Source organism: Ceraceosorus guamensis, assembly GCF_003144195.1.
Source record: "Ceraceosorus guamensis strain MCA 4658 unplaced genomic scaffold IE81scaffold_20, whole genome shotgun sequence".
NCBI lineage: Eukaryota > Fungi > Basidiomycota > Exobasidiomycetes > Ceraceosorales > Ceraceosoraceae > Ceraceosorus > Ceraceosorus guamensis.
This window is the reverse complement of record NW_020290015.1, coordinates 255987-282035: the sequence shown is the minus strand read 5'-3', so window position 1 is coordinate 282035 and position 26049 is coordinate 255987. Positions and strand designations below refer to the sequence as shown.

At 56.5% G+C, this 26049-nt stretch overlaps 7 protein-coding genes across 7 annotated transcripts; 4 read left to right on the top strand and 3 right to left on the bottom strand.

Annotated features, from left to right (window-relative positions):
- Positions 1–573: 573 nt before the first annotated feature.
- Positions 574–1848, top strand: IE81DRAFT_346636 (hypothetical protein; the record flags this gene model as incomplete). The annotated part of the gene is made up of 1 exon (XM_025516060.1): positions 574–1848. One exon carries the CDS (start codon positions 574–576, stop codon positions 1846–1848), a length of 1275 nt encoding a protein of 424 aa, XP_025370596.1.
- Positions 1849–3166: 1318 nt separating this feature from the next.
- On the top strand, positions 3167–7391 carry IE81DRAFT_329562 (putative ubiquitin-specific processing protease 21; the record flags this gene model as incomplete). The annotated part of the gene is made up of 13 exons (XM_025515155.1): positions 3167–3169; positions 3243–3339; positions 3421–3562; positions 3635–3804; positions 3880–4066; positions 4188–4296; positions 4359–4574; positions 4640–5452; positions 5542–6161; positions 6231–6390; positions 6479–6736; positions 6848–7165; positions 7248–7391. The coding sequence occupies 13 exons, from the start codon at positions 3167–3169 to the stop codon at positions 7389–7391; spliced, it is 3237 nt and encodes a 1078-aa protein (XP_025370595.1).
- Positions 7392–12273: 4882 nt separating this feature from the next.
- Positions 12274–15052, bottom strand: IE81DRAFT_346634 (hypothetical protein; the record flags this gene model as incomplete). Its single annotated transcript, XM_025516059.1, has 3 exons — positions 12274–13560; positions 13615–14216; positions 14431–15052. The coding sequence occupies 3 exons, from the start codon at positions 15050–15052 to the stop codon at positions 12274–12276; spliced, it is 2511 nt and encodes an 836-aa protein (XP_025370594.1).
- Positions 15053–18981: 3929 nt separating this feature from the next.
- Positions 18982–20169, top strand: IE81DRAFT_288721 (NAD(P)-binding protein; the record flags this gene model as incomplete). Its single annotated transcript, XM_025511784.1, has 1 exon — positions 18982–20169. One exon carries the CDS (start codon positions 18982–18984, stop codon positions 20167–20169), a length of 1188 nt encoding a protein of 395 aa, XP_025370593.1.
- Positions 20170–20205: 36 nt separating this feature from the next.
- Positions 20206–22269, bottom strand: IE81DRAFT_322507 (putative SAM2-S-adenosylmethionine synthetase 2). Its single transcript, XM_025513660.1, has 4 exons — positions 21963–22269; positions 21825–21885; positions 21102–21744; positions 20206–21004 (listed from the first exon to the last, which is right to left on the bottom strand). Exons 1-4 carry the CDS (start codon positions 22019–22021, stop codon positions 20589–20591), a joined length of 1179 nt encoding a protein of 392 aa, XP_025370592.1. The 5' UTR covers positions 22022–22269; the 3' UTR covers positions 20206–20588.
- Positions 22270–22886: 617 nt separating this feature from the next.
- Positions 22887–24469, top strand: IE81DRAFT_346631 (alpha-L RNA-binding motif-containing protein; the record flags this gene model as incomplete). The annotated part of the gene is made up of 3 exons (XM_025516058.1): positions 22887–22940; positions 23039–23524; positions 23588–24469. The coding sequence occupies 3 exons, from the start codon at positions 22887–22889 to the stop codon at positions 24467–24469; spliced, it is 1422 nt and encodes a 473-aa protein (XP_025370591.1).
- Positions 24470–24758: 289 nt separating this feature from the next.
- IE81DRAFT_90774 (hypothetical protein) lies at positions 24759–26029 on the bottom strand. Its single transcript, XM_025517737.1, has one exon. The coding sequence runs from the start codon at positions 25907–25909 to the stop codon at positions 24935–24937; it is 975 nt and encodes a 324-aa protein (XP_025370590.1). The 5' UTR covers positions 25910–26029; the 3' UTR covers positions 24759–24934.
- Between the last annotated feature and the right edge of the window lie 20 nt (positions 26030–26049).

Here is a 26049-nt window from a genome sequence, read left to right as displayed (position 1 = left end):
TCCATCGCTGGACAATAGTCGGGCATGCGGATCAGCGGAAGATGGCAAAGCAGCCGCGATGCTGCCCGCCGAAGGCGCGTCTCGCATCGGGGCCTTGGGCTGCACGTCCACACGGCGGCCGGCGCGTTCTCGTGCCATATATGCCCGAGCTCACAAGTCACGAGCGGCGCACGCAGGCGACGCGTCGTGCTTCTAGAGGGCACGTGACCAAGTCGATCCGGTCGTGTTTGGTCGCGGCTGCTGCACATCCAGCAGGCTGCCGCGATGGCGGTGCCCCTAGGCCACCGCACGCGCAGACTCTGGTGCTGCTGGGCCATGCTGCATGGCAGCGCGAGAACTCAGCTAGAGCTCTGCCTATATATCTATATATATAAGCGCCGCAAAGCACAGAAAGCAGATGTAGGTGAATGCCAACAGTCGGATAGGAAAGCGACCACGCCTCGGCCAAAAGATTCGGCTTCTGTCGCAATCGCTCTCCTGGAGGTGGTGGTCCACGGCAACGGCTGTCCACAACCTGCGCGACTGTCCGCAGGCCAAGGAAGGCAAAGCGAAAAGGCGCTCAAGGAGCACGCGATGGAGTCTCTGCCGTACGAAGTGCTCTTGGAAGTCGTAGGATGGGCCGCCGCCCTGGACAAGACGACTGCCTTTTCTCTGACCCTCACTTCCCGCAGCGTCAGACGTGCTGCTTTGCCAGCCGTCTACGCACACGTCTATCTCCGTTCAGGTGCCCGTGTCAAGAGTTTCGTTTCAGCGGTCAAGGCGCGCCCGTCTCTCGCCGCACATGTCCGTCAGCTCTCTCTGGAAGATGCCAGCCTAGCATCCACGAGCGCTTGGAGCTGCGGTGTAGGCCCATTCGACTGCGATGACCACACCTCGTGGATAGATTTGTGCGCAATGATAACCCAACTCACCAAAACTGGAACCCTAAGGTCTCTGGCTCTCTCAACGACAGCCATCATGCGTCTGTATACCGACAGACACACGCGCTGCCCTCGTAGAGGAGACTTTAAGCCCGGCACTGGCCCGAATCTGCCTGCCGCGCATGCGTTCGGCAGTGCAAGGCTGTTGGTAGATGATCTCGTCATTTCAGGCTGCGACGAGCAACAGCATCTAGTTATGAAGAACTTTCATCCTCGATCCACCCTGACCATCTACGGTGACGAATGCGTGTGGTCATCCGAAATCGTTTGGAGCATGCTACGCGCCTTTCGAGACAACGAGGAAGGGCCAGAGCAAGCGCAATGCACGGATCATGCAACACCCGATCCTGAAGCCTGCAAAAATAGAATCGACGCACCTCAGTCAAAGTCTGGATGCTCGGAGGTCGAGCTTCGGCTCGTTGTGGGAAGCGTCATGGATCCGCCACGTCTTGTACGGAAAGCAAGCGAGTTAGTTCTTCGTCAAGCTGGTGAAGACGCACCTTTCAGCAACGTGATCCTCAAGATTCGCGACGTGGACGACCGTGCTGCATGGGCTCAAGAAGCGGTGGACCGAGTCAAAGACCACGCCGGTCGAGTACCAATTGAGATACGTCGCTGGAACGTTTACGGTGGGCGGTTGGTGCAGTATGCAGCCGAGCGCATGGATTGGTCAAACGGAGTCTGCTTTGAGACAGTCATGGACGACACCGAATCAATCATCGAGGGACGTCTCCCAACGAGCTCGTGGGGTCCGCACCAACTCTCTTGGTGCGGCATCTCCCAGTGTAACCCAGGACTCGGCTCTGATCCGTATAACATGCGGCACTGGGCACCAATGTCTGCATCACGCAACAGCCCAAACCATCCCTTCACCAGCTTGGATTCGTGCTATCCTCGAGACTGGCATCGCTTCAACTTCATGTCATGAATCAAGCAGCACAGCACCGGTTCTTTCCATTTGCGCAATCACGGAACATTGTAAAGAGGCGACAGCAAAACGCCTCGCTCCGCTCGATGACCTGTACTTTACGTCCACTGCACGCAACACACAAATGTATCCCTCAACCTTCCCTTGCGCATATAAGCTTCGACGTGCTCCGGCTACACGTCCTTGCAGGAGTGTCCTCGTACCTCAGCAGCTGGCCCAGCTCACCTCTTGCATATAGCTCGCTTGACCACTCTGCCAGAAGTCTTTGCCGTTGATAGCCCCCATGTGAGATCCGCGCTCACAGGCAGCACACGCCCTCTGGAGTTGTATGGTCAGGCGAGAGCAGTCACGCGTACGCTGGCCGTGAAGATTTTAGGGCGAGACGTAGAGCGATGCTGCTGACCTAGCTAGATGCTGCTGACCTAGCTGAAATGTATTCGCAATTCAAGATTTCATTCTGATCAAGTTCAGGCGCCATAATGGTCATTCACGATTTAGTCCTAGAGTCTAAAGTGTCCTGCTCATACGCACGCTCAGCACGCGGGCGTGATGCCCCTCCTTGAGCGCGTGGGGGACCCCAGTCACGTGAGTCACCAGTTGTAGCAGTCACCGTCCAAGCGCCAACGAACCAAAGGCCACGCCACGCCGAAGCCGACGCTCCACACGTGCGTGCAGCAAGCGTGATTGCTACGCGTACCCATCCTACATGCAGCAGCTGCTGCTGGCCCTGAACTCATCGCACAATCAATGCGCGCACCACTCGTGACTCGTGACTCGCACGCGGCACTCGATCGGTGACTGGTGGCTGAGCAGGTCATTGGCGTGCGACAGGGACCTCCGCGCGACCTGAACAGCTATGCCGGTACACACAAGTGATTACGCTCAGACCAGACTCGCTCGTTCTTCCTCTCTACACGCCTGCGCAGCGGCAACGCACTTTTGACTGTGCTGACCGACCGTTCACGCATCTCTTTCGATACCTACCCAAAGATTCGGGCAGCTACCTAGCGCTTCATTTGTCATTCTCTGGACCACGAGCACCCGACCAAATCCAACCCTCTTCTGGGCAGGGCGGCTCTATAAGAGACTGCGCCACTTCCCTAAAGCCGATCGGACGCACGCGTGGGCTCAACGCGCACGTACGTACGTGGTCGCTGACCATCATCTTCACAATAGCGTCGCACAAATCGACGTTGTCGCGCATTGGCGAGCAAGCAAGTGCTATTGCGAGCCTTTTCTGCAGCAGGTGGCGCTCGAGTCTGCTTGCAAGTGTCGAAAACTTCTGCTTCGGTGGTAGCACTTGCGCAGCACCGCCAACATGGTGGGTGGCCACCTCTTCGATCCACCACAGCTAGAGATGCGCCCTAACATCGCGACTCCTTGACTTTTCTCAGGATCATATCGATGCGAGCCCCACCGTGATTGGTGCTCCCACCGATCATGGGCATCCACAGCCCATGGAGGTGGAGGAAGCCATCTCAGTGCTAGATCGTAAGTCTTTGGAACGTGAACAGCACTGAGAGCTGCAATCAGGTATGGTTGTTGACGCGTCAACTTCTCCGTCGCGTGCAGACAGTGCCTTTGCAGCCAAGCATCTCGCCGACCTGGGGCAGGAAGAGGCTGACTTTGCGGTCTGCGATTGGGTCTTGAGGGATTGGAACGCGCTCGACAAGAGGTTGACAGGGCCCGAATTCGAGTGCGGTGGTCACAAGTGGTGCGTCGAGGGTGTTGAGCTGCGCCTTTCCTCGACGAGACTCGGCCACTGACTGACTCCACGGTGTCCCAGGCGTATCCTGCTTTTCCCATTCGGCAACTCCAACGGACAGCCGAACGACATGGTGTCGGTCTATTTAGACTATGCAAACCCCAAGGAAAAGCCAGAAGGCTGGCATGTTTGCGCGCAATTCGCGCTGGTTATTTCGAACTTGAACGATTCCCAATGTCACTCCACTAGTCGTGAGTGATGTGTGCAGTGGGCCGTCGCGATCTGCGCTCGGCTGACCCAGATGCTCTGATCCGGCACACTTTCAGAGGCACATCATCGCTTCACCGCAGAGGAGATGGACTGGGGCTTCACAAGGTTCAACGAGTTGCGAAAGCTGGTAGCGCCTTCTGACGGCCGGCCCAGACCTATTATCGAAGATGGCGCCGCGCGAGTCACGGCCTTTGTACGCGTGCTCAAGGATCCTACGGGAGTGTTGTGGCACAACTTTATCAAGTGAGTGAGGAGAGGCGAGGCGAATCAGACTTTGTGCGCGCGTTGAAGAGTTGGAGATGCGCGGCGGTGCCGCAATCTGCTTGGAGCTGCGGACTGACGTCATCCTTGCGTCCTCTCGCAGCTACGATTCGAAGAAAGAGACGGGCTACGTAGGATTGAAGAACCAAGGAGCAACTTGCTATATGAACTCTTTGCTTCAGTCGTTGTTCTGCACAAATTACTTCAGAAGAGTGAGTCGGAAACGCAACGTTGCACGCGAATCTTCCCACTGAGCTCCTCGTCGCAATCGCAGGCGGTGTACCAAATTCCGACAGAACAGGACATTCCGTCAGAAAGTGTGGCATTGGCGTTGCAGCGCGTTTTTTATTTGCTGCAATCCTCGGATCAGCCAGTGGGCACGAACGAATTGACCAAGTCTTTTGGCTGGAAGTCATTGGATTCATTTCTTCAACACGATGTGCAAGAGTTCAACAGAGTGCTCCAGGAAAAGTTGGAGACCAAGATGAAGGTGAGATCTGCCAATCCTCCGTACCTGTGATTGAGCAAATCTGATCGCCTTTTGCTCACGCACAGGGAACTGCTGCGGATGGAGCGATCACGCGCTTATTCGTCGGCCGCATGAAGAGCTATTTGCGCTGCGTGAATGTAGACTACGAGTCGACCAGATCAGAGGATTTCTACGACATTCAGCTCAATGTCAAGGGCATGGCAGATCTTCACGACTCTTTCAAGGATTACATTCAAGTCGAGATGCTCGATGGCGAGAACAAATATGCAGCCGAGGGGCACGGTTTGCAAGACGCCAAGAAAGGCGTCATCTTTGAGAGGTTTCCGCCCGTTCTGCACTTGCAGCTGAAGCGATTCGAGTACGACATGGAAAAGGATTCGATGGTCAAGATCAATGATCGCCACGAATTTCCCCTCGACATTGATTTGGGAGAGTTCATCGACAAGGACTCGGAAGTGGCTGGGGAAGATTGGAAGTACCAGCTGCATGGTGTGCTGGTGCACAGCGGCGATCTGCACGGCGGACACTACTTTGCGCTCTTGAAACCCGAAAAGGATGGAAAGTGGTTCAAATTCGACGACGATCGCGTCACGCCCGTGACTCTGAAGGAGGTGCTTGAGGACAATTTTGGCGGAGAAATTCCAAACGGCCATCTCGGAGGCCAAGTTGGCGCCCGCGCGCCCGTCAGAGCGATGAAGCGCTTCACAAACGCGTACATGCTCGTCTATGTTAGGCAGCGGGCTGCTCCAGAAGTGCTGAAGCCCTTTGCTGTTGAGGATACGCCCGCACATCTTCGCGAGCGTCTCGAAGAAGAAAGGCTCGCAATCGAGGCCCGGAAACGAGAGCGCGAGGAGCAGCACTTGTATCTTACGGTGAAGGTGAGTCGCAGCATATCTGCGCAAAGCCGACGTCGGCTGTCATTGGACTCATCCCTGACTGACCTGGTGTTCGTCGCTATTGCGCGCAGCTCATCACTGAAGACACATTCAAGGGCCATCAAGGCTTTGACTTGGCAACCTTTGAGGAGCGCAATTTACCGGCGACGGAACTGGCTTCTTTCAGAGTTCTCAAAACAGAGTTGTTTCTCAATTTCAAGGCGCGCCTTGCACAGCAGTACGGCATGTCGGAGGAAAGCATCAGGCTGTGGGTGTTGGTCAATCGTCAAAACAAGACTGTGCGGCCAGACACGCCTGTGCCAGAGTCCGATCCCAATCTCACTCTAGAGACGGTGCGGGACAGGATGGCTTCAAGACAAAACGATTTGCGCTTGTACCTGGAGACCATTTCGCCCGACACAAATTACGGGGTCCCAGATCCGCCCCTTATGATCTTCCTCAAGTACTTTGACGTCACTCGACAAACTCTGACCGGCCAAGGGAGGGTTTACGTCACCAAGGCAATGAAGGTGGCGGACTTGGTGCCGACCATCAATCAGATGATGAGGTGGCCCCCTACCGTGCAAGTCCGACTGTACGAGGAGATCAAGCCGGGCATGATCGAACAGATGAAGCCCAAGGCGACTTTTCAGCAGAGCGAGATTCAGGATGGAGACATTATCTGCTTTCAGTCTGAAATGTCCGAGAAGGAGTGAGTTCACGCCAGCATTGCGGTCCTGCTAGCGAGCGCGCGCGTGCTGACGCGCCGATCATACCACAGTGCGCACGACATTGAAGCGCAGTCGCTGTACTCTAACCCGATCCAGTTCTACGACTTTTTGCAAAATCAGATCAAGGTCTTGTTCAAGCCAAAAGCCGAGGATGCCGAATACAGGGGGGAGTTTGAGTTGACGTTGTCGAAAAAGATGACGTACGACATGGTGCGTTGCGAGGGTTCATGCATCGTCTCGTGAGCGAAGTTCATGCATCGTCTCGTCGCTTGGCTCACATGCTCGGCCACGTCCTCAGATGGCGGCCAAATTCGCGGAGCGGTTGAAGCACGATCCGCTCAAGCTCAGATTCACCACTGCGAATGGACCGAACGGCACGCCCAAGACTGTCCTGAAGCGCACCGCAAATCAGACTGTCAACGAGATCGTTTCGCCGAGCTACATTCAGGGACAAGCATCGTTGCTGTACTATGAAAAGCTAAACGTCTCGATTGTCGAGCTGGAGACCAAGCGCAACTTGAAAGTGTGGTGGATGGGGGCGCACAACAAGGAAGAGGTGCGTGGCGTCGGGCGTGGCGTGATGCGCAGGGTGGTTTGCGTGATGCGCAGGGTGGTTTTTGCGATACTGACCGCGTCTTTGCGATATTGACCGCGTCTTTATTGCCAGGCCGCTCATCAATTCCTCATGCCTAAGACGAGCTCGTTCAATGAGGTGGCAGACTACCTTTCCAAGCAAGTGACACTCGAGGATGGCGGCAGCGGCAAGATTCGCGTATTCGAAGTTGTCAATGGCGGTCGGCAGCAGCGGGACATACCTGGCGCAGAAATGATTGGCAACATCAACGAGACTGCGGAGCTTTTTGGCGAAGAAGTTCCCATTGAGGAGCTCCGGATCAGTGACGAAGACCGGATCATCAACTGTTTTCACTTTTCCAAGGAGGTCCACAGGGTTCACGGTGTGCCTTTTAAATTCATTATCAAGCCGGTGAGGCGCGCGCACGAGCACGAGCACGAGCACGAGCACGAGCACGAAGTTGGACGGACGCTGACAGATGACTCGTACGCAGGGAGAGAAGTTTGCCGACACCAAGCAAAGATTACAAGCGCGCATCGCGGTGCCGGACAAGGAATTCGCCAAGTTTAGATTCACGTTGGTCATGTCCAGCACGTACAAGCAGCCCAACGTCTTGCAAGACGATGATGTCCTGTGAGTGGCGCGACGAAGCGCGAGCGCGACGTTGGAAGCGTAGCGCGAGCGCGACATTGGAAGCGTTGCGCGAGCGCGTGCGTCTGACATTCTTGCCCCGCCCCCAGTTTCGAGCACAAGTGGATGACAGACGATGCTTTGGGTCTCGATCACATTGATAGAGCGACAAAGTCTGGAAGAATCGTCACGGCTGCGCAAGATCGTGGCATTCGTATCCGGAATTAAACGTGTGCGAAGAGCGCGGGGCTACATGTACGCTTTGCGATGATGAAAGGCGAATGCATTTCTTTGCGAATCGGTGCGGTGCGTGCGTGTGTGCGAGTGTGCGAGTGTGCGTGCGTGTGTGCGTGTGTGCGTGTGTGCGTGTGTGCGTGTGTGCGTGTGTGCGTGTGTGCGTGCGTGGCGAGCGGTGGCTGAGTGGGGACGAGCGAAACAAGTTGCGGGTGCAAAATCGCGGGACATTGGACACGGATATGCGGTCAGAGTCACGAGTATTTAGCGGGAAAGATCGATCGATTGGTCGCTCGTGCAAAATTGCGAGCGCCTGAAGTGCAATGAGAGTTGGAAGCGCGTCCCGCAAGATGGAGTTGCACACTGCTGTGCGCGCGCACGCATGAAGAACATCAAATCAGGAGGCACGCTGCGAGGGAGGTTCTGCGGACGAAAGATGCACGCTGCGCGTCGAGGAGGATGCCGCACGTGGGGTGGTCTGACGTTCTTGTAAGGTTCATCGGATCATCGTAGCCAGTGCGGCTATTTCGAGTCGAAGATTTGCAGGAAGCATGCGGGAGCATCCCGCGAGAAATGAAAAATAGCTACTTGCCCAGAGACGAGTTCTCGGTAAAGCTGCTTGGGCAGGTCGCGGAATAGTTGCGAGTCAGGCAAAGGTGCCGGAGTTGGCCGTTCTTGGAGGCAGGTCGCGACACTATATTCGTGTCGAGATGGGAGACCTACATGTTGGGCAAGGCCGTGCTCAGGAATGGACCTCGGATGAGGATCCACGGCAGACATCCCGCGACACTCACGAACGAAACTCGGGTAAAGATCCACGGCAGGCATCCCGCGACACTCGCGAACGAAGTTCAGGTGAAGATCTACGGCAGGCATCCCGCGACACTCGCGAACGAAATTCAGGTGAAGATCCACGATGGCAGGCATCCCAAAGGAAGTTCACTCCACTCACAGGTGCCCGAAGCAGCACCGCGCCCATGCCCACCTAGATGCTGCCCAAGGTCCTCCTCCTTTCAATGTCGGCTAACCTCGAGCACGCCACGACTACGAGTTGGCTAAACCCACATACAATTGTAAAGAGCATTGACACCGCGCGAGAAGAAAGGCGCGCCCCTCCTCCCCGCCCCAAAAAACATGGAGTCTGCAGGAATCGAACCCGCGACCTTATGCATGATCTGAACCGTCACTCGAACAATTACAAATCGCTAAGCAAACGCTCTACCACTGAGCCAAGACCCCACCGAATTGTTCTTGTTGCGTCTACTTCGCGGTACGATATATAAATGTACCCCCTCTTCGCTTGTTCAGCGCCAAAATTAACGTCAGAGTCCTCAAACGTGGGCGTCAAATTGCTCGCGTGGCACATCTGACGTGCAGATCATGGGCAGGCTCGGCGCGCGCACACCAGGCTTACTCACCGCTCAAGACCTGCTCTAGCTGGCTTGCGGTGCAATCAAGGCCATTCAAGATTTCCGAGCTCAAACAAGGATGCTCCACTCTCCTAAGTCACGTGATTAATGAGCAGATCCGGATGTTGACAGCAACGGGTATTCAAATCAGACTGCCAGCCGCTGCATGATGGTTAGTCATCTGGTCCGCACGAGCTGCATGGCTGCTGGAGCTAGTGCTCAGATCGAGCGTCTGATCAGCAGGCAGCAGCGCATCGCGCAAGATGTGAGCAAATTTGCCCGCAAAGCACACTCTTGACCCATCACGCTCTAAACTTCAACCCGGTCTGCCTGGTGCCGCTACCGCCACGTGACTTTGCGCGCATCCACATGTATCCCCACATGTATAGATCAAGCGCGACCATAGCTGCTGATAATCTTGAATCGCGATCTGCTCTATAGTCACGAGTGAATCAGATACGTCGTTCTCCCCACGACACTGCTGGGGACCGCCGACTATACTCACGACTGCGCATCCAGCTGAATCAGACGGGACACATTTGCGCTTTCCAGCCACCCGGGCAACTGTGCAAACTCCAGAATCCCGCGTCGCACCACCAACTCACACTACTTACCAAGTCTGAGGCTGTCATCAGCAATTTGCTCATCGGTAACTACAGCAAGCTCGCCATGCATCCACCTGTGCATCGCCAGAGGTGTCGCGTGCGACGCGCGTGTATGCAAGCTCCACTCAAGTTGTGCACAAAACCGTCCGCAACTCTTTGCTCGTCATGCACTCCCATCACAATTCATGAAAATAGCAAGATTTCATCATCGGAGACCAAAGGTCATCATCATCATTACGACGCTGTGATTTCATCATCGGAGACCAAAGGTCATCATTATCGTTTACGACGCTGTGCGGGTGAAGACTGTGGCGCGGCGGAGGGGTGCATTGGGATCGTGTAACCTCGGACTGCGTTGACTGGCTGCCGCAGGAGAGGCGCAAGTGCTCGGCGTGAGAAAGGGTTAGCAACGTCAAGGTTTTAAGAGCTTACAGTGTGGGTGCGAGAGGCGAGACCGCTGCAAGCACAATGAGTTACAGCGTGCGGTACACTTCGCGTGGGAGGAATCAGGCTTGTGACGACGTTTGGCCTTTGGTGAGCGTCGCATGGGAGAGAAGGGGAGGATGCTGACAATGTGAACGCCCAGGAATCTCCGTGCAACAAAGTTCGATAGAGCGCGTCGTTGGGTGATGGTGGTGTCAAGTCGTATCAGAGGAAGATGGTGGTACTAGAGAAGGGCTGCGCTCGATCAGTCTAGGTATATGTGTGCGTGCGTGCGCGCCGTGACAACTCACCAGTCCTTAGAAGAGCGAGACGAGAGAGAAAAGAGAAACGAGACGGAGGGAAGAGGGACGAGTGGAGACACAAGAGAGGAGGAATGGGGCGGCCCGACGGCGCGATTTCGGATGGATGGAGCGAATGGAGCCATTAGGTCCTTCTACAGTAATCGCGTCTTTGCTCGTGCGAAAGCCGAGGACCTAACTTCTTCTTTGCTGCTCTAGAAAAAGCTAGGACCGCGGCTTGAGCATTTTGGAATCGCGAGCGGGCTGCCAAGTGGCCTCTTCTTCCGGCCGTTCAATCCATTCGATTAGTGGTCACCACTCATCGTCGCCGAGACGCCACCAGATAACTTTTCTCGACCAACCATTCTTCTCCATCGCTCGCTTGCAATGGCGCCCGTGGCGTAGGAGCGGGACCAACGAGAGGTTCAAGTATTGAGGGACTATTGTGGGGTGCACGGTCGTTTCACTCGGCAGGTCCAGCTGAAAGGCGTTGCCGTACCCCTTCACCTCGAGTATCAGGTACGGGCCTGCAAACAATGGCGATGACTTGTCCCATACGTTTGTCTCCGGTGGCTAGCTTGAAAGTCTCGGTGCAAAGCTACGCCCAGTCTCCTACGGGCAGCTTCCCATGATCGGCTGACGACTTTTGACCACGGCGATGCGCGTCCTAAATAGCTATTTGCTGCGTCTTTGCGGACTCCAGCCATTCATCTTGCAGAGATGTTTCACCGGCCTACTGTCTTCCGAAGCCAGCTGGAAAAGGTTTGGCTCGCCGCCAAACACAATCTCGTATGCTCAGACCTTGAGAGACGACAACACGTGTGCGTCATGCGCCATCGCGAGAAGCACAAGAGGAGTCACCCGGTTGTCGTGTGCCTGTTCACAAAAATGGTGTAACGAGACAACGAACACTTGGCTCGGCCTTATCGTTAGTCCGTCCGTCTAAGGATGACACGCAGTGCTTTTGCAGCTTTGTCCTCAAACATTTGGCCAGGGCCTTCCAGTAGTCTCCGGTAGACCTCGGATCTCTGTCAGAGACGATTAATGGGGAGAAATATGTCCGCGACTGTACAGTACGATGCCTTGAATCGCTTCGGCGATCTTCGCGGCGGAGTCGTCCCTTCTGTTCGGCACGAGGATGACAAAGCGAGAGAATTTGTCGCCCAGCGTGTGAGCTTTGCGTAGGGCCCGTGTCGTCTGTGCTTGTTTTGTTGGTGATGCATGCACGATCCGACGGCTTCTGATACATCCTTTGTCATTCCGACCAAACATAATTCTCGTTGATAAGCCCGCGACTTTCCTTGAAATCTGGATGCGCCGCCGTGCTAGCTTGGTTTCGTGCAGTCCGTCGCTCCTCTTCACGAGCGGCGCACACAGACGTTTGCTCTGGGCGGGACGGTAGACAGAGTGGAGCGACAGGTCGCGGACAACAATTGAGGGGCTCGGACCGGATTCGTTGCCCTCGTCTGCTTTGGAGGTCGCGCCAAAATGCTTGTCCCACTTCAGCGCAGCTGCCCAATGCGACCGACCTTCATAGGACGCGGCTACGCTACCAAGCTGTCAAGTCGGATCAGAGGAAGATTATGGCATTAAGGAAGGATTTACGCTGGATCGGTCTGAGACATGTATGCGTGCATGTGTGCGCGCCGTGACAGACGATGCTTGTATCCCCACGTCGCTCTCTAAGGACGGGTCTTAGGCTACATTGCCACACTTGCCGCTGGGAAAGCGCATTGGATTGGAGCTTGAAGCGTCTCCTGTGAAGGAAACGTGCTGACCGGCGTGTCGTGAAGGTGAAGGCTGTGAGGTAGGAAAGATTAGCGTGCGGCCTTCGCAAGAGTGATCACTGTAGGTCACATCCGGCAGTCTCCAGTTCAAGAGAGACTTACTGGAGGGCATGCATTGCAGGCGACCGCTTCTCAGCTTGGAGGTTGGCGCCAGTCTCGCCCCGGCGCAAAAGCTCCGCTGGGCAAGCTAGCAACGACATCCAGCAATAGCTCATAGTCAGGATTCGGGCTGTCGAGCATCGACATCACCTGCTCCTCACTACGCCTGATTGCTGCGGCGGCTACCTCTGGTGTGGGAGGAGGGGGACGGGACATGTAGTTGTTCACCACCGTCGGGCGTCTAGGAGTGACAACATCATCCCTGTAGTGATTTTGCACGTATTGGGTGATCTTGCTGGCAGGCCAATCATGGACTCTTGCCAAGTGTTGGGCGTCTGCGGTCTGGATGCCATCAGAGAGTCCCCCATTGGCATCCATGGCATTGAGAGCATCTACCAGAGCAGGACGGATTAGCCGCAGAGGGGGGGCAATGCTGGTGGGCCGATGGCGAATGGTGGTGGGATATGAGGCAGAGGTGTCCCGATGAGCTGCTCTTCCACCTCCAGCACGATTTGAGGCATACCTTGCTCGAACCTCTGAAGTGGACGGTGCCAATCCAGCTCTTTGGGTGTTGGCAATCGACGAGTTGTGGCCCCCCACTGCAGGTCCAATTGCGATCCCCTCTGCTCGGGATGCAAACCACTCGCGCCGCTCTCCTTTGCTCTGCAAACTTGCTGGAAGCTTGCGCAGAGGATTTGAGTGGTACTGATCGAGTCGAGATGAGGATGCTGCCTCTCCGACTGTCCTCTTCCAGTCGCGGCTTGTGCCTGCCGTGTTGGTCGTGGTGGCCAGCGGTTCTCGGGGCTTTTGGTAGAGGCCGTTGATCTTGCTGAGGGACTTGATCCTCTGGCGTTGGACATCAAGCTGGGTCTTTATGTCGCTCGAGTCAAAGAGCGCAAGGATGCCGCTTCCTGCCTCTTCTGCTGCTCGATATACGGCGCTCTGCAGGTACACAAGATGACTGAGGGGTTCCTCAAGGAGTGGACTGTACTTGAGGACACCCTCGTGTACAGCTGGACCCACAAGGAGCTCTCGATCAAGCCAGCCTGGCAAGACAACCTTGAGCAGTCGCGGAATCCCGGCCAGCTCAGTCACCTCGAAGTAAGGATTCTGGGCCTCGCGCAGGAGCCTGACGTTGAGGACTGCTGCTGGACTGCAAATTGCGTCCGGAAGAGTCGATAATGGGAGGATCCCAGTGATGACCTTGAATGCCACTTCAGTGCCGATGGTCTGGCTGATCTCCTTGAGGATCTCGTCGAGATTTGAGCGCATGAAGTACAAGACTTCGGAAGAGGTGATCCGAACAACCTTGGCGTCGAGCTGTGTTGTCGAGGTCAGCTGTGTGCAGCTTGCACGGGACACCACCTCGCTCACCTGGAATAGGACTCGCAGACACATCACCACGTGCAAAGCTGGTGTCGTGCGCTCCAAAGAGAAGGGCCAAAAGTCGATAAAGGCACGACGGCTGCTTGCTGGTGGGTTGTGAATGCGATGAACGCCGTCATAGACTTGCTCCTCCGAGGCAAAGTCGAGCATGGTCATGATGCGTTGAGCCCTCTCAGGGCCTTGGCCGCATCCAATCCCAAGGAAGCCATAGTCGTCTGCTGTGTTAGTCAGATCTTCTTGGGTAATGTCCTTGAGAAGAATGACTGAGCGCGAGTCCCCCGACCTTGCTGCCATGTCGATTGCGCGCTCAAGGGCTGGACCAGGGGGAGCATGAGGAGACACGGCGAGATGATGCTCACGGAAGAGCTGCTTGATGCGGTGATTGCGAGGGGAAAGGGGTGGGCGTCCGTTGGGTACTTGCGCTGCGCTGAGGAGATCCTGTGCGGCCGCTCTGAGGTGGGATGGAGGTGTGTAGCGCAGGTGAAGGCCGCCTCTTGCAGAGTTTGCCGAGAGCGGACCAAGAAGGCTGATGAGGAATCTCTCCGCATCCTGCTCTGAGCTGGATTGACGCCATCCAAGAACGTCGACATCTGTGAGTGAGCATGTATGCGGTCGTCTATCAGCTCGGCTTGCGATCATGGGAGTGTATAGAGCGAGCGTCCGCTTCGACAGAGAGTGTGGCGTCGATGCAGCGCAGCCATGCGCGTCACGAGTTGATCTCCTTTACCGTGTTCGCCTTTACCGCGTTCTCCTTTACCGTGCGCAACAACCCGTGCGTCCATGTGACACGCTTCTGAAACTCACCGGGTAGATCGTCTACAAGCGCATACACTCGCCATCCCTCGCGTAGCCAGCGAGTCTTTAACGTCGTCGTCGCGGCCTTGCGAGCATCTTCTTCATTGCGAGTCTGTGGGCCAGACTCGAGAAGCCGGTGAACGGCGCCAGCATATTTGACTGTGCCACTGGAGCCGCGGCCGCGCAGGAGCTCGATCCATCGTTGATCACCTGGGTGTTTCTGGAGGTGCTCATCCAGAAGGCCCCCAGTCAAGGCCCGATGGTCTGTCTTGATGTAGAACTGCCCATGCCCATTCTCAACGAAGCATGCATGCTCTGCTGGCTGGAAGCTGAGGCTGTCGCGCGCCATGGCATGGAAAGCACGAATCTTGATCGGGTCATGAAGCCAGTGCTTGATGCGTCCGTCGACGTTCAAAGTCCCCATGTTTCTGCTCTTCCAATCTTCACGGACTACGCGAATGATATCCTCTCTCATCCCTTGAAGGTCATTGTGATCCCTCTCGGGCACATGTCGATCATAGGAGGCTCTCCAGGCGTCAGTAACTGCTGTTTGTGCCTTGTCTCGAGCATTGCCTCGAGAAGCACGAGCGGTGCTGGTCTTTGTCTCGCGAGTGACTCGCACAGGTGGCATTTTGCTAATACGCGTGGGGAGGGGGGAAGAGCGATGTCGACTGGGTTGTGAGCAGAATCGATTGTGGGAGCTACCTTTGCAAATCGACAGAGAGACAATGTGGGAGCGGTAGTCTTGCGAGCCCTTTGACGGAGTGAAAAGGGGCGCAGAATTTTGACGGTGGGCACGGAAGATCACCTTTGATGTGCGTCGTGCACCATTCTCTCCATGCTCTCACTCGATCAGTCTTCTGCAAGCTTTGGACGTCTGCTGTTACTCTCTTGTGCACGCCTTGCTCGGGCCGTGACGGTACTGCGAGGCGGCGACGGGAGTAATTATTCGCTCGCTTACGTTTCTGTACAGCAGCGCACTAGGTCACTCTAGAGCCTCGGCAGGCGTGGTCCCTGTACAGCCTCAGGCCATCATTGCTCTTGATGCCTTGACGAATGTCTTGGAGTCTCTCGTCAGGCCACTGCTGTCGCTTATCAAGCCCGAGGAATCTCGAGCGACGACGATTTTGTCAAAAGCTTCCAGGAGCAAGTGCGAGATGAATTGATTTCGATGCACGGTGCACAACGCTTACACTCGTAAGAGGGCTCTGCTGCTCGCACGCACACTTGCATATCCGTGATACAGACCGTGGCGCTTGACCGTCCTGCCGGTGTGCTTCCAGAGACCACGCCGTGTATGGAGAGTCAGCACCACTCGATGATGACCCGGACTCTTCTGATCTGCGCGCTTGCTATCGCGGTGCCCGACCCGCAGCAGCGCCAAGCTGCATGAATATCCCGAGCTGGATATACGCGGTCGCGATGCATGACTCCCCGACTTTTCGATGTCTGGAGCACGGACTCGAGAGAAACAAATGTGAGTCTACACCTCAGCAAGCGCCGACTCGAGAGAAACAAATGTGAACTCACCACCACGCGCGAGGTTGAACAAGTGGCCCACATGCGCTCCTGCTCTCTCTGCATGAGCTTCAGGCACGCGGCGGGGCGGGGCTTCTGCGCGCGTTTGTTTCTTGAACTGCAGTAGGAGCCGCAGCTAGACGCTTCTCTCTCGGTGACACGGCTCATCAGTCGCAGGTGCGCATCAATTGTCGTCATTTGCGTTACCACGGGATCGCTTGTAAAGAAGTCACGATCGAGTACTCGCGACTGCTCGAGGCCGGCGCTCACGAGTCGCGCGCGTCCTCTGCTTGACCAAAGGGGACATTAGCGCTGGCACGCACACGTTGATAGAGCCCGTCTGACATTTGGGAGACGAGACGACACTTTTGCCCAAGGAAAGCTCTCCTTGGCTGACATTGCTACTCACGAATTTGTGGACTCGTGACTACCTCGACAGCAAGATGAGTCTTTGTGCGCACGCGCGTGTGGAGGGACTCGCAAGTTGTTTGCATCTGCGTTTGCCAACGCGCGCGCGATGTTTGCATTTGCGTTTGCCAAATGGCGCGCGATGTCTGCATTTGCGTTTACCAACGCGCGTACGATGTCTGCATTTACGTTTGCAGACGCGCGCGCGATGTTTGCATTTACGTTTGCAGACGCGCGCGCGATGTTTGCATTTTCGTTTGCAGACGCGCGCGCGATGTTTGCATTTGCGTTTGCTCTGACGCGCGCGCACCATTTACGTGATTTTGATGGGACTAGAACATAGACGCTGGCGATGGGACACACACGCCGGGGCGCTTGTGCGCTCGCGTACGGGTTGCTTGAGCGCGTACGGATTAGCGCTATTCTGTACGGGTTGTTGGAGCGCGTACGCATCGAGTCGGCAGTTGTGAGTGCCTTATTGTAACAACGCGTGGCCCTGCAAGTTCTGCTGTGGTCTAGACCGCGCCTTGCGTCCCATCGCCATCGGCTACATCGCCATCGGCTATCTTCTCTAGCCGGGACCACCTTTTGCTTAGCCCTCGTATCAAGCTTTGAGTTGCCATGTGGCCGGTTAGGGTTAGGGTTCGCTGCGTAGCAGCGTGCGGCTTTGCCGCGGTTAGGGTCAGGGTTAGGGCGGTTAGGGTTAGGGTTAGGCCGCGCAGCGGCATGGAGATTATCAATGGATGCGCGGGCAGATATAGGGTTGCGCAATGAAGGGCTTCTCGAAAGTCGTGAGCAGTGCGGAATCTCTGCTGGCGTGAGCTGTGTGTGGGCATATCAAAGACAACAGCGGTGTGTGACGGGCTCGCACGTTGTGCCAAGCCGAGGGTGCTTGTTTGGGCGGCTTCAGCTTCGACCTCCGAGGGTACATTTTTCAGATCTCTTCGGATTGCCCGAGCGTGCGCGTGGAGGGGCTTGTAGGGACATTCACCTGATTCAAGACCACAGATGCATCACTCTTGACCGCACAGTCCTTGAGTCGACCTTCTACATCGAGCATTCGTGGTTGCGCAATTCAAAGCGAGTCACGAGTCGGATCTGATTTTTGGTGGGGTCACTGAGCGCGTTTGAAGCGCGCCGCTGCGGGTGACTGCACGCAAGCGTCACCAATCACGAATGTCGATTTGGGGGTGGGGAACCCCTTGCGAGTCGTGACCGAGTCGAGCTGTTTGGATTTATGATTGCGACGTCGTCTCAACTAGTCAACGAACAGCTTTGCTAGATGCATGACCCCAGCAACTCGTCTTGAATCACGTGTACACGCACTCGACTTGGTGACGTCTAGGAAACGTTGTGAGAATGCCGCACAAGTATGGCTGTTGGCACTAGACATGATCTGTACGTGCACGAAGGGGTGGAACTTGGTTGGCCATCCAAGGGTAAAGCGAGGCCACACGCGAGACTTGGAGGCGCGCGCAGCAGTGATTGCTTGTGATGCTCAACCAAGATGCATTCTGGTGCGACCTATAGTCTACCTCACCCACACCTCCTGACCCATGTCTCTCTGCCATGAACCAAAATAAACTCAAAGGTGTCCAATTGTTGAGCATCACCGCCACGCGGCGCGATCTTGCTACACCGCGTGGCGACCGCGTGGCGACCGCGTCGCGCACTTGAAGCGGAAGTTGCAGAGTGCATGCCCCCAAGATCACCACCACCTTACCTATTTTGAACGATCGCTCTTGCAGCTCCTATATACATGGCCGCTTCGTGCAACCTCTCCATTCGTCATGATTCGCAATCGCGCACGCTCGGCGATTGCGAGTTGCGCCCCCCCGCACGCGCGTGGTCATACAGTGGCCTGCCGGGCGCAAGTCGCGGTGCACATGCCACTCGCGACTGACTATTATACCCTGACCATTCACCCGCCTCACTTGCGACAAGCGCGCTCGCGAGATGTGGGCAAGAATCACATTCACGATTTCCCGATCGCAATTCGAAGCTATATAGCTGCCCCAGACCTCTGCCGCGCGATCGACCGACGCGGCACCATCATCCCCGCGGGCGGGCGGGCGGACGTGCGCGCCGTTCCTGCATGGAATGCTTGACAAACGGCGGGGTGACAATCGTGAATCACGAATGTGAATCTTGAACCTCGACTCGAGCTGCAAGTCGAATCGTGAATGCTGCTGCTGCGTGTGCACATGCACGCGGGGGCCCACCAATGCTGCTGCTGCACGGCACGTCCCCCCCCCGCCGGGCTTACTCGGTCCCGAGAAAGAGCACGTTTGCATGCGCGCGCTGCTGAAAGCGATGGAGCGATGATGGAGCGAGCGAGCGAGGCGGCCATGCAATCAAAGGACGTCGTCGGTCGCGTCGCTGCAGCAGCAGACCAGCTGCAAATCACGTAAATCTACGTCGCTCGCTGCACGTACTGTACGTCCCACCGCAACGATGAGGCGCGCGCACGACGCTCACCGCATCGCTTACTGACGACGACGACGACGACACGTCTGCGCCCGCACGCTCACTCCATCTCTCAACGCGAACGACCGCACGCCCACTCCATCTCTCAACGCGCACGCATCTCTCAACGCGCACGCTCACGCCCGCACGCTCACGCCCGCACGCACCATGGCAGGCCACGCAATCTGCCGCAAAATCCCCTCGGTGTACGACACCCATTGTCTCGGACCTGGTCTGCTGCAGACTACTCCCGTATGGAGTCGTCTCTACTGCCAGTGGCGGAGATTCGTCGGAGAGGATGAGAGAAAGGACTATCCGGAGCCAGCGGGTGCAAAGGGCACTGGACCTGACTCGATGGCCGGTCTGACGGTCATCGTCACTGGTGCAAACTCGGGTATCGGTCAACAAGCTGCCACGATCTTTGCCAAGCGTGGAGCCAACGTCATTCTCGTATGTCGCGACCCTCCACCTCACGAGCAGCATCCCAACGACGTGATCGATGGTATCGTGAAGAAGCATCCTCATGTGAAGCGCGAGAATTTGGAGTGGTGGAAGGTCGACTTTACCAGCTTTGACGATATCAAGGCGTTTGGGGAAAAGTGGAGGAGCAGCGAAAGGGTGTGCGATGTGCTGTGCAATAATGCCGGATCGGCCATGGGACCCTTTATCCACACCACCGACGGTTTCGAATTCACGCACCAGGTCAACTTTTTGGCGCACTGCCTCGTCACACTGTACGTGCTTCCCAGCATGAAAAAGGCGCGCGCACCTCGCATCGTCAACACTTGCTCCATCTTTCATCACGCCGGCAGGTTGGACTTTTCCAATCTCAACTACGAGAAGCGTCAAAAGCGAGGTTTGGGAGGAGTCATGGCGTACTGCGATACGAAGCTCTATCTGCTCATGTGGACGCGAGAGCTTCAGATTCGACTCTCGCGATCGCAAGCGTACAGGCACGTCATTGCGCACGGCATCCATCCCGGATTCGTCGCTTCCAACATTTGGAACCTGCCTCACATTCGTGCCCTGCCTCGTATCCTCATCTGGTTGCTGGACAAGCTGACCTCTTGGAAAGCCATTCCACCTCAACAAGGCAGTCTCGCCATCGTCAATGCTGCCGTCAATCCAGCGCTGGGCTTTTCGGAAAAGCAGCTGGCAAAGGGCACGCCGTTCATCGGAGAGTCTGCCAAGATCGGAGGCAAGTTCCTCATGCGTCTCAAGGAGTCGGATCATAGGCCCGAAGTCAACGACCCCATCGCTACTGCTCGCTTGTGGCAAAGAGTCCTCGAAGATGTCAAGGCTGCAGAGAGGGGCGTCGCAGAGGATCTGCCTGGCCCTGCCCCTGGTCTCCTGTAGAAGGGCGCTCCGCGAGGGATTCTTGCGCGCGCTCCTCGTAGCATTACAACGCACCCCCACGCACTCACGGTTGACGTGTGACATTGCAATGGAGTACAGATGTTTGTGTGTGTGTGTGTGTGTGTGTGTGTGTGTGTGCGTGAATGCGCGCGCTAGAGCAGCCACGACCTTTTGCAGAGGGACGAGAGAACGCGAAAGTAAACAAAAAAGAACAGAAAAAGACACGGAGGAGGGAAGCGGGACAGACACCCGCAAAGAAGGCGTATCAAAAGGGATTGCCGTTTTGCCCCGACGACTCGCCCATGCGAGTGTTGAATCGATTGGCGAGCAGTCAGAGCCAGTCGGGCTAGAGCAGAAGAGAAAATACCGTCGCACCTCGGAGCTCGAGTGCCGCACCTCTGAACTCGAGTGCCGCAACCTCAGAACTTGAGTTGCCTAGGTTGCTCCCAAGCGAACTCGGAACGACCAAAGTGACCACCCCTGGCAGTGTTGGCGTAGATGGGCTTTTGCAAGTCGAGCGTCTTGATCATGACACCGGGACGCAGGTCAAAGTTGTTCCTCACAATCTCAACGAGCTCTTCGTCCGTCTTGGAGCTGGTTCCGTAGCTGTCGACGTAGACCGACAGCGGCTCAGCGACACCGATAGCGTAAGAGAACTGCACCAGAACTCGACGCGCGAGACCAGCGTTGACGATGGCCTTGGCGACGTAGCGTGCAGAGTAGGCAGCGGAACGGTCGACCTTGGAAAAGTCCTTGCCAGAAAAGGCACCACCTCCGTGAGCGCCCCAGCCTCCATAAGTGTCGACGATGATCTTTCTGCCAGTGACACCAGCGTCTGCGGTGTTCGACGTGCAGCTTGTTAGCGCAGCACAGCACAGCACGATCACTCGGAATGCGCGAGCGCGCGCGCGCGCGCGCGCGCGACCACTCACCTCCCTGAGGACCACCAATGACGAAGCGGCCAGAGGGTTGAATGTGGTAGACGGTCTGTGCATCGAGCAGCTCAGCGGGAATGACCTTCTTGATGATCTTTTCGAGAATCTCCTTTCGGAGGTCCTCTGTAGAGATCTCCTCTGCATGTTGTGTAGAGATGACGACGGTGTCCACGCGCACAGGCACGACTGCGCCGCCATCCTTCTTGTACTGCACAGTGACCTGAGTCTTGGAGTCTGGTCTGAGCCAGCCGAGGCTTCCATCTCTACGCGCAACGGACATGGCCGTGTTGAGCTTGTGGGAGAGCATCAAGGTCAAGGGCATCAACTCGGGCGTCTCGTCGGTAGCGTATCCGAACATGATTCCCTGATCACCAGCACCGTGCGACTCCAAGTTTCCGTGATCCAGACCTTGAGCAATGTCTGGCGATTGCTGTTCGATGGCGACGAGCACGTTGCAAGTCTTGTAGTCGAAACCCTTGTCGCTGTGGTCGTAACCAATGTCCTTGATCTTGTTGCGAATGACCTTTTGGTAGTCGATCTGGGCCTTGGTGGTGATCTCTCCAAAGACCATGATCATGCCGGTCTTGGTCGCAGTCTCGCAGGCAACCTTGGACCAAGGGTCCTGCTCCAAGCAAGCGTCCTGTGTATGATTACGCTGGGCGTCAGAGCGGGGCGCAATGCGAGCAGAATTGGAAGGTAGGTGGCTGTACCCATACTCACGAGGATGGCATCAGACACTTGATCGCAAATCTTGTCGGGGTGACCCTCACCAACAGCCTCTCTGTAGCAAGGGTGCGCTTTCTTGTCAGACAGGCAAGACGTCGACGTCGCGGCGACGCGCGCTTTGTGAAAACTCACGAGGTGAAGAGGAAGTGGCCGGCAGGCAGGGGAACACGAGCAGCGTTGGTTTGAGCCATTATGAAGGGCTGTGCGGGAGGGTGAATGTTGCGTGACGGCGACGAGATGGGGAAACACACTGCTGATGAGATAGCGGTGGATGGTGGTGAAGGGGAGGGCAAAAGGGAGAAGAGAAAGAGGGCAAAAGGTGATCCGAGCGTCGCGCACCTTCGACTCACGACTTCTTCTTGCGCGAATCGTCGTGACTGGCACACGAGCAGCATCGTCGCGCGCGCATCGAGAAGAAGCGAAAGAAATTGTCGCACGCAAGCGAGCGCGAGGATGGGGCGTGCGCAGGTATTTTGCATGGTGCTGATGCTGCATGCTGCTGCTGCATGTGCAGCTCGAGTAGGATTAGCCTGCGTTGCGAGCGCGCGTGCCGGTGCGCACATCAAAAACGTCAGACCATCGCGAATTCAACGTCGAGGGGTGCGCTCGACCTCGAAATGCATCGAGTTTCCCTCTATCGCTATGCTTGAATGCGCCCATCTTCTTGGTGATGAGGCACACAATCTCAGCGCACGCATTGTGTGCCTCATCGCCAATGTGAATGTGAGCTCCGTGAATCGCGCGTCTGCATCCAAACCGCATCGCATCGCCGCGCGTGAGCACGCCATCGCACGTTCGTTCCTTTGCGCGGTAACGAGACACGTGACATTCGCGCGCGGCTGCCTTCTCTCGGCCGGGTACACCTGCGTCGCGCGCGCGTCTTGTGACCGTTTGCATCCATGCCGCCCCCCGCGGCCGCCATCTTTTAATCCTTCGTGACCAAAAGCGCATTTTTCGGACGCATTCAATCAAGCTCCTCCTTCCTTGCTCGCGCTGTATGCCGTCTTTCCTCGAAAAGTTCGACCGCCTCCCCAAACGCCCACGCCCCCCGCCAAGATGCGCAACGCCAGGACGTTTGCCCACGACTTGAAGGGCAACAAGCCCCGCATGGTGAGTTGCGAGGACGCCCACGTGCGAGCTGCGCGGGCGCGCTCGACTAACAGCGCCACTCCTCACCCACATCACCCTCCACTCTGGCCCACGGCTAGGCGTGGTCAGCGGACAATTTGTACAGTCTCATTGCGAGGTCCACATTGCCAAACTTTGTTCGAGAGACGACGTTTAGGGCGACTGCGTTGACGATGTACCAACAGCGGTGGAGGAGCAAGCGATTGCTGAGATCCTACCACGGAGATTGGTTGCCCGAGAAGCGCTTCAAGCGGTGGTTCTTGCCTACAGCCCTGCCTGCTCTGCTCAGAGATGCCGTCCCATCTTCGAAATCCACAGCAGCCGGCGCCAGGGATCGTCTCGCCCTGAGTCGAAGCGCTTCCAGTTCCGCTTCTGGCGAATCCCTGCTTCCCGGCTTTGGTCAAGACGAGCCATCTGCAGATCAACAGATGCCAGTCGCCAGTCTTTTTGTGCGAGAAATCGAGAGGCGTTTGGACACGGCCGTTTTCAGAGCTTGCTTTGCACGCAGCGTGTACGAAGCAAGGTCCCTCGTCGTGCATGGTCACGTCAAACTGAATGGCTTTAGGGTGAGTGGTCGAGTATCGCGCTTTATGGCCCCTAGCTGAGAATCTTGTCCATCTCGCTCCCAGATGAGGAATCCAAACACGCTGCTCAACCCTGGAGACCTCATCAGCGTCGATCCTGCCTCCATTCCCATGCTCAGCCCCAAACTACGAACCGGCTTGTTCCGCAATGGTGGTTCCGCCGCCTTTGGAGATGATGCAGCGACGGAGCCGATCAAGCGGACATCGAGACCAGTCAATGCCAAGAACGCAAAGGCAAAGGAGAGGACAAAGGAGCGTGAGCAGAACAAAGAGGTGAAAGAGGCCAGCAGCGCTCGGGATGAGGGCAAGGATGTTGGCGAGGGGGAGGCAGCAGCTGCGAAGAATCTGGCCGAAGAGCCCATACCGCAACAAACGGAAAAGAAAGTGCAGCTGTCGCCCAGACGACCGCCGTCGCTTCCAGCCGGCGTCGAGCCGTTTGTGCTGCCAGCTTATGCAGCGACTCAAATGTTCATTCCGGGCAACATCGAAGTGAGCTTCAAGACGTGCTCATTCATCTATGTGAGGCACCCTACCATTCTCAAAAAGAAGGCCACGCTCAACGACCGAGGAGCATTCTCTGGCCCCATCCGCAAAGACGCAGCCTTCAACTCGGACTTGCCATCGCCTTACCCCGCAGGAGGAGAGATGTTCAGTCTAGCGTGGGAGTACTACGTCAAGAACTCTCCACGGGTCAGATCCGATCTCAGACGGCAGCGCGAGACGGCGCGCGTGGGCAAGGATGGATTCGAGAGGGAAAGGGCAAAGACAAAATGGGGCTTTAGGAGAGCCATTAGGAGAGGCACGCTTGGCATCTACTCTCCTGGAGGCAGAATCGCCCCGTACGATGTTGGTGTCAGCCCAAAGACGCCTGGCTCCAAACCTCTGATGGGCAAGACGCCGCATCCAAGCAGGACTGCCCGCCCCTAAATTCGTAGTACCGCACGTCGTAACCCGTTCGGCGTCAGTGTGCACGAAAATGCATCCATTTTGGTCGACGGCTGCAAGCTTGAGCAGTGCGAAAAGTTCGCGCGAATATTCGCATGTGGGCAGGCTACTATCTATGACCCTTCATTGACCAAAGTCTCATAGGGTGATAGCGAAAGCAAGCCCTTTACAAGTTTGATATTCGCACGTGGATGCTCTTCCGACCTTCTGCGACGTGGTATGGGCGTCGAGCGGTGCCGAGTAGAGAGCCGTGCGGTGGGGGAAAAGGGGGGGGAAAAGGCGACATGAACACGGGCACTCGTCTTTACAATGAGCGACGCCGCTGAGCATAAAAGTACATGTGCATTTCGGTGCAGCGGGGCTGCTGTGTGTCGGATGCCCCTCGCTTCGTCGCATGCCCCTCGCTTCGTCGCATGCCCCTCGCTTCGTCGCATGCCCCTCGCTTCGTCACATGCCCCTCTCTTCTCTCCCAAACTTCATCCTCCTGTACTCTTTGATGGCCCTCTCTCGTTCCTTTTCGAGCTCTTCCTCTCTCCTCACATTGACGCCGCTTCGACTCTTGCCAACGACGGGGTCTGGTAGTCTGACATGTCTAGCGTCGACTTCAGGTACGCTGGCTCCCAACGCTTCCGCCAACTTTCTCTTTCTCGCCTTTGCCGCTTCGCCGTGTCCCCGGGGAGCCCTTGTGAGTGTGGGTGGTGCTTGAGCGACGTCGTTCAAGCGCCTTCCTTGCGGTCGAGGTGCAAAGTCCAACTCTTCTTCTTCGTCCGAAACGTTGTTCGATCGAGCCAACGCGCCACCTTTACCCGCACTAGCCTTTTCCAACGAAGCCCTGGCTCGCGCCAAATCCGCCTTGCCCGGTTCGCGCTTCGCGAACCTCTTCTCGCTCTTGCTCTGGCTACCCTCATTCTCCTCGCGAGCAAGACGAGCTTTGTGTGCCAATTGCTGATGCACCAAGCACCTACTCGGATCCTTGCACACGTGTGGAGCACCAGCATCGAGCGCAGCCTGTTTCTCAGCCGCCAGCTTCCTCCTCTTTCGGCTGGACTTGGATGGCAATCTCGGCGCCATGGCCATTTCGACTCTCCTATTGAAATCGCCCAGCTTTTCGCCTTCCCGCAGCGTCAAGTTTGATGTGGATGCTGATGATGCCTTTTCATGTCCCTCCCCTTTGAGCTTTTGCTGCTGCTTGAGCGCTTCCCTTTTGGCTTTCGGTCCAACGTCCTCTGCGCTCCTTCTCATACCTGGCAGGTGCATCTTGCTGCGGAAATCCTCCCTCACCTTGCCAGCCTGCAGTATTCTCAGGGCAGACTTGGGCACGTCGGACAAGTGACCTCGCATAACTTTGGCGTCCGGAGCCTTGTCGCTCGCGCCCTGCCGAGAGGCGAGACGCTTGTGCGTGCTGGCTCGTTTGTGAGGCATGATGAGGCGAGTCGATTTGGGCGGATGTTGTCGTCAAAATCGGGACATATCCGCGAATGGACGAGCGTAGTGTGGCAGTTCGTGACGAGACGACGGCAAGGAAGAAAGGTTTCGCAGGCCATCTTCTCGCGCGGGAGTAC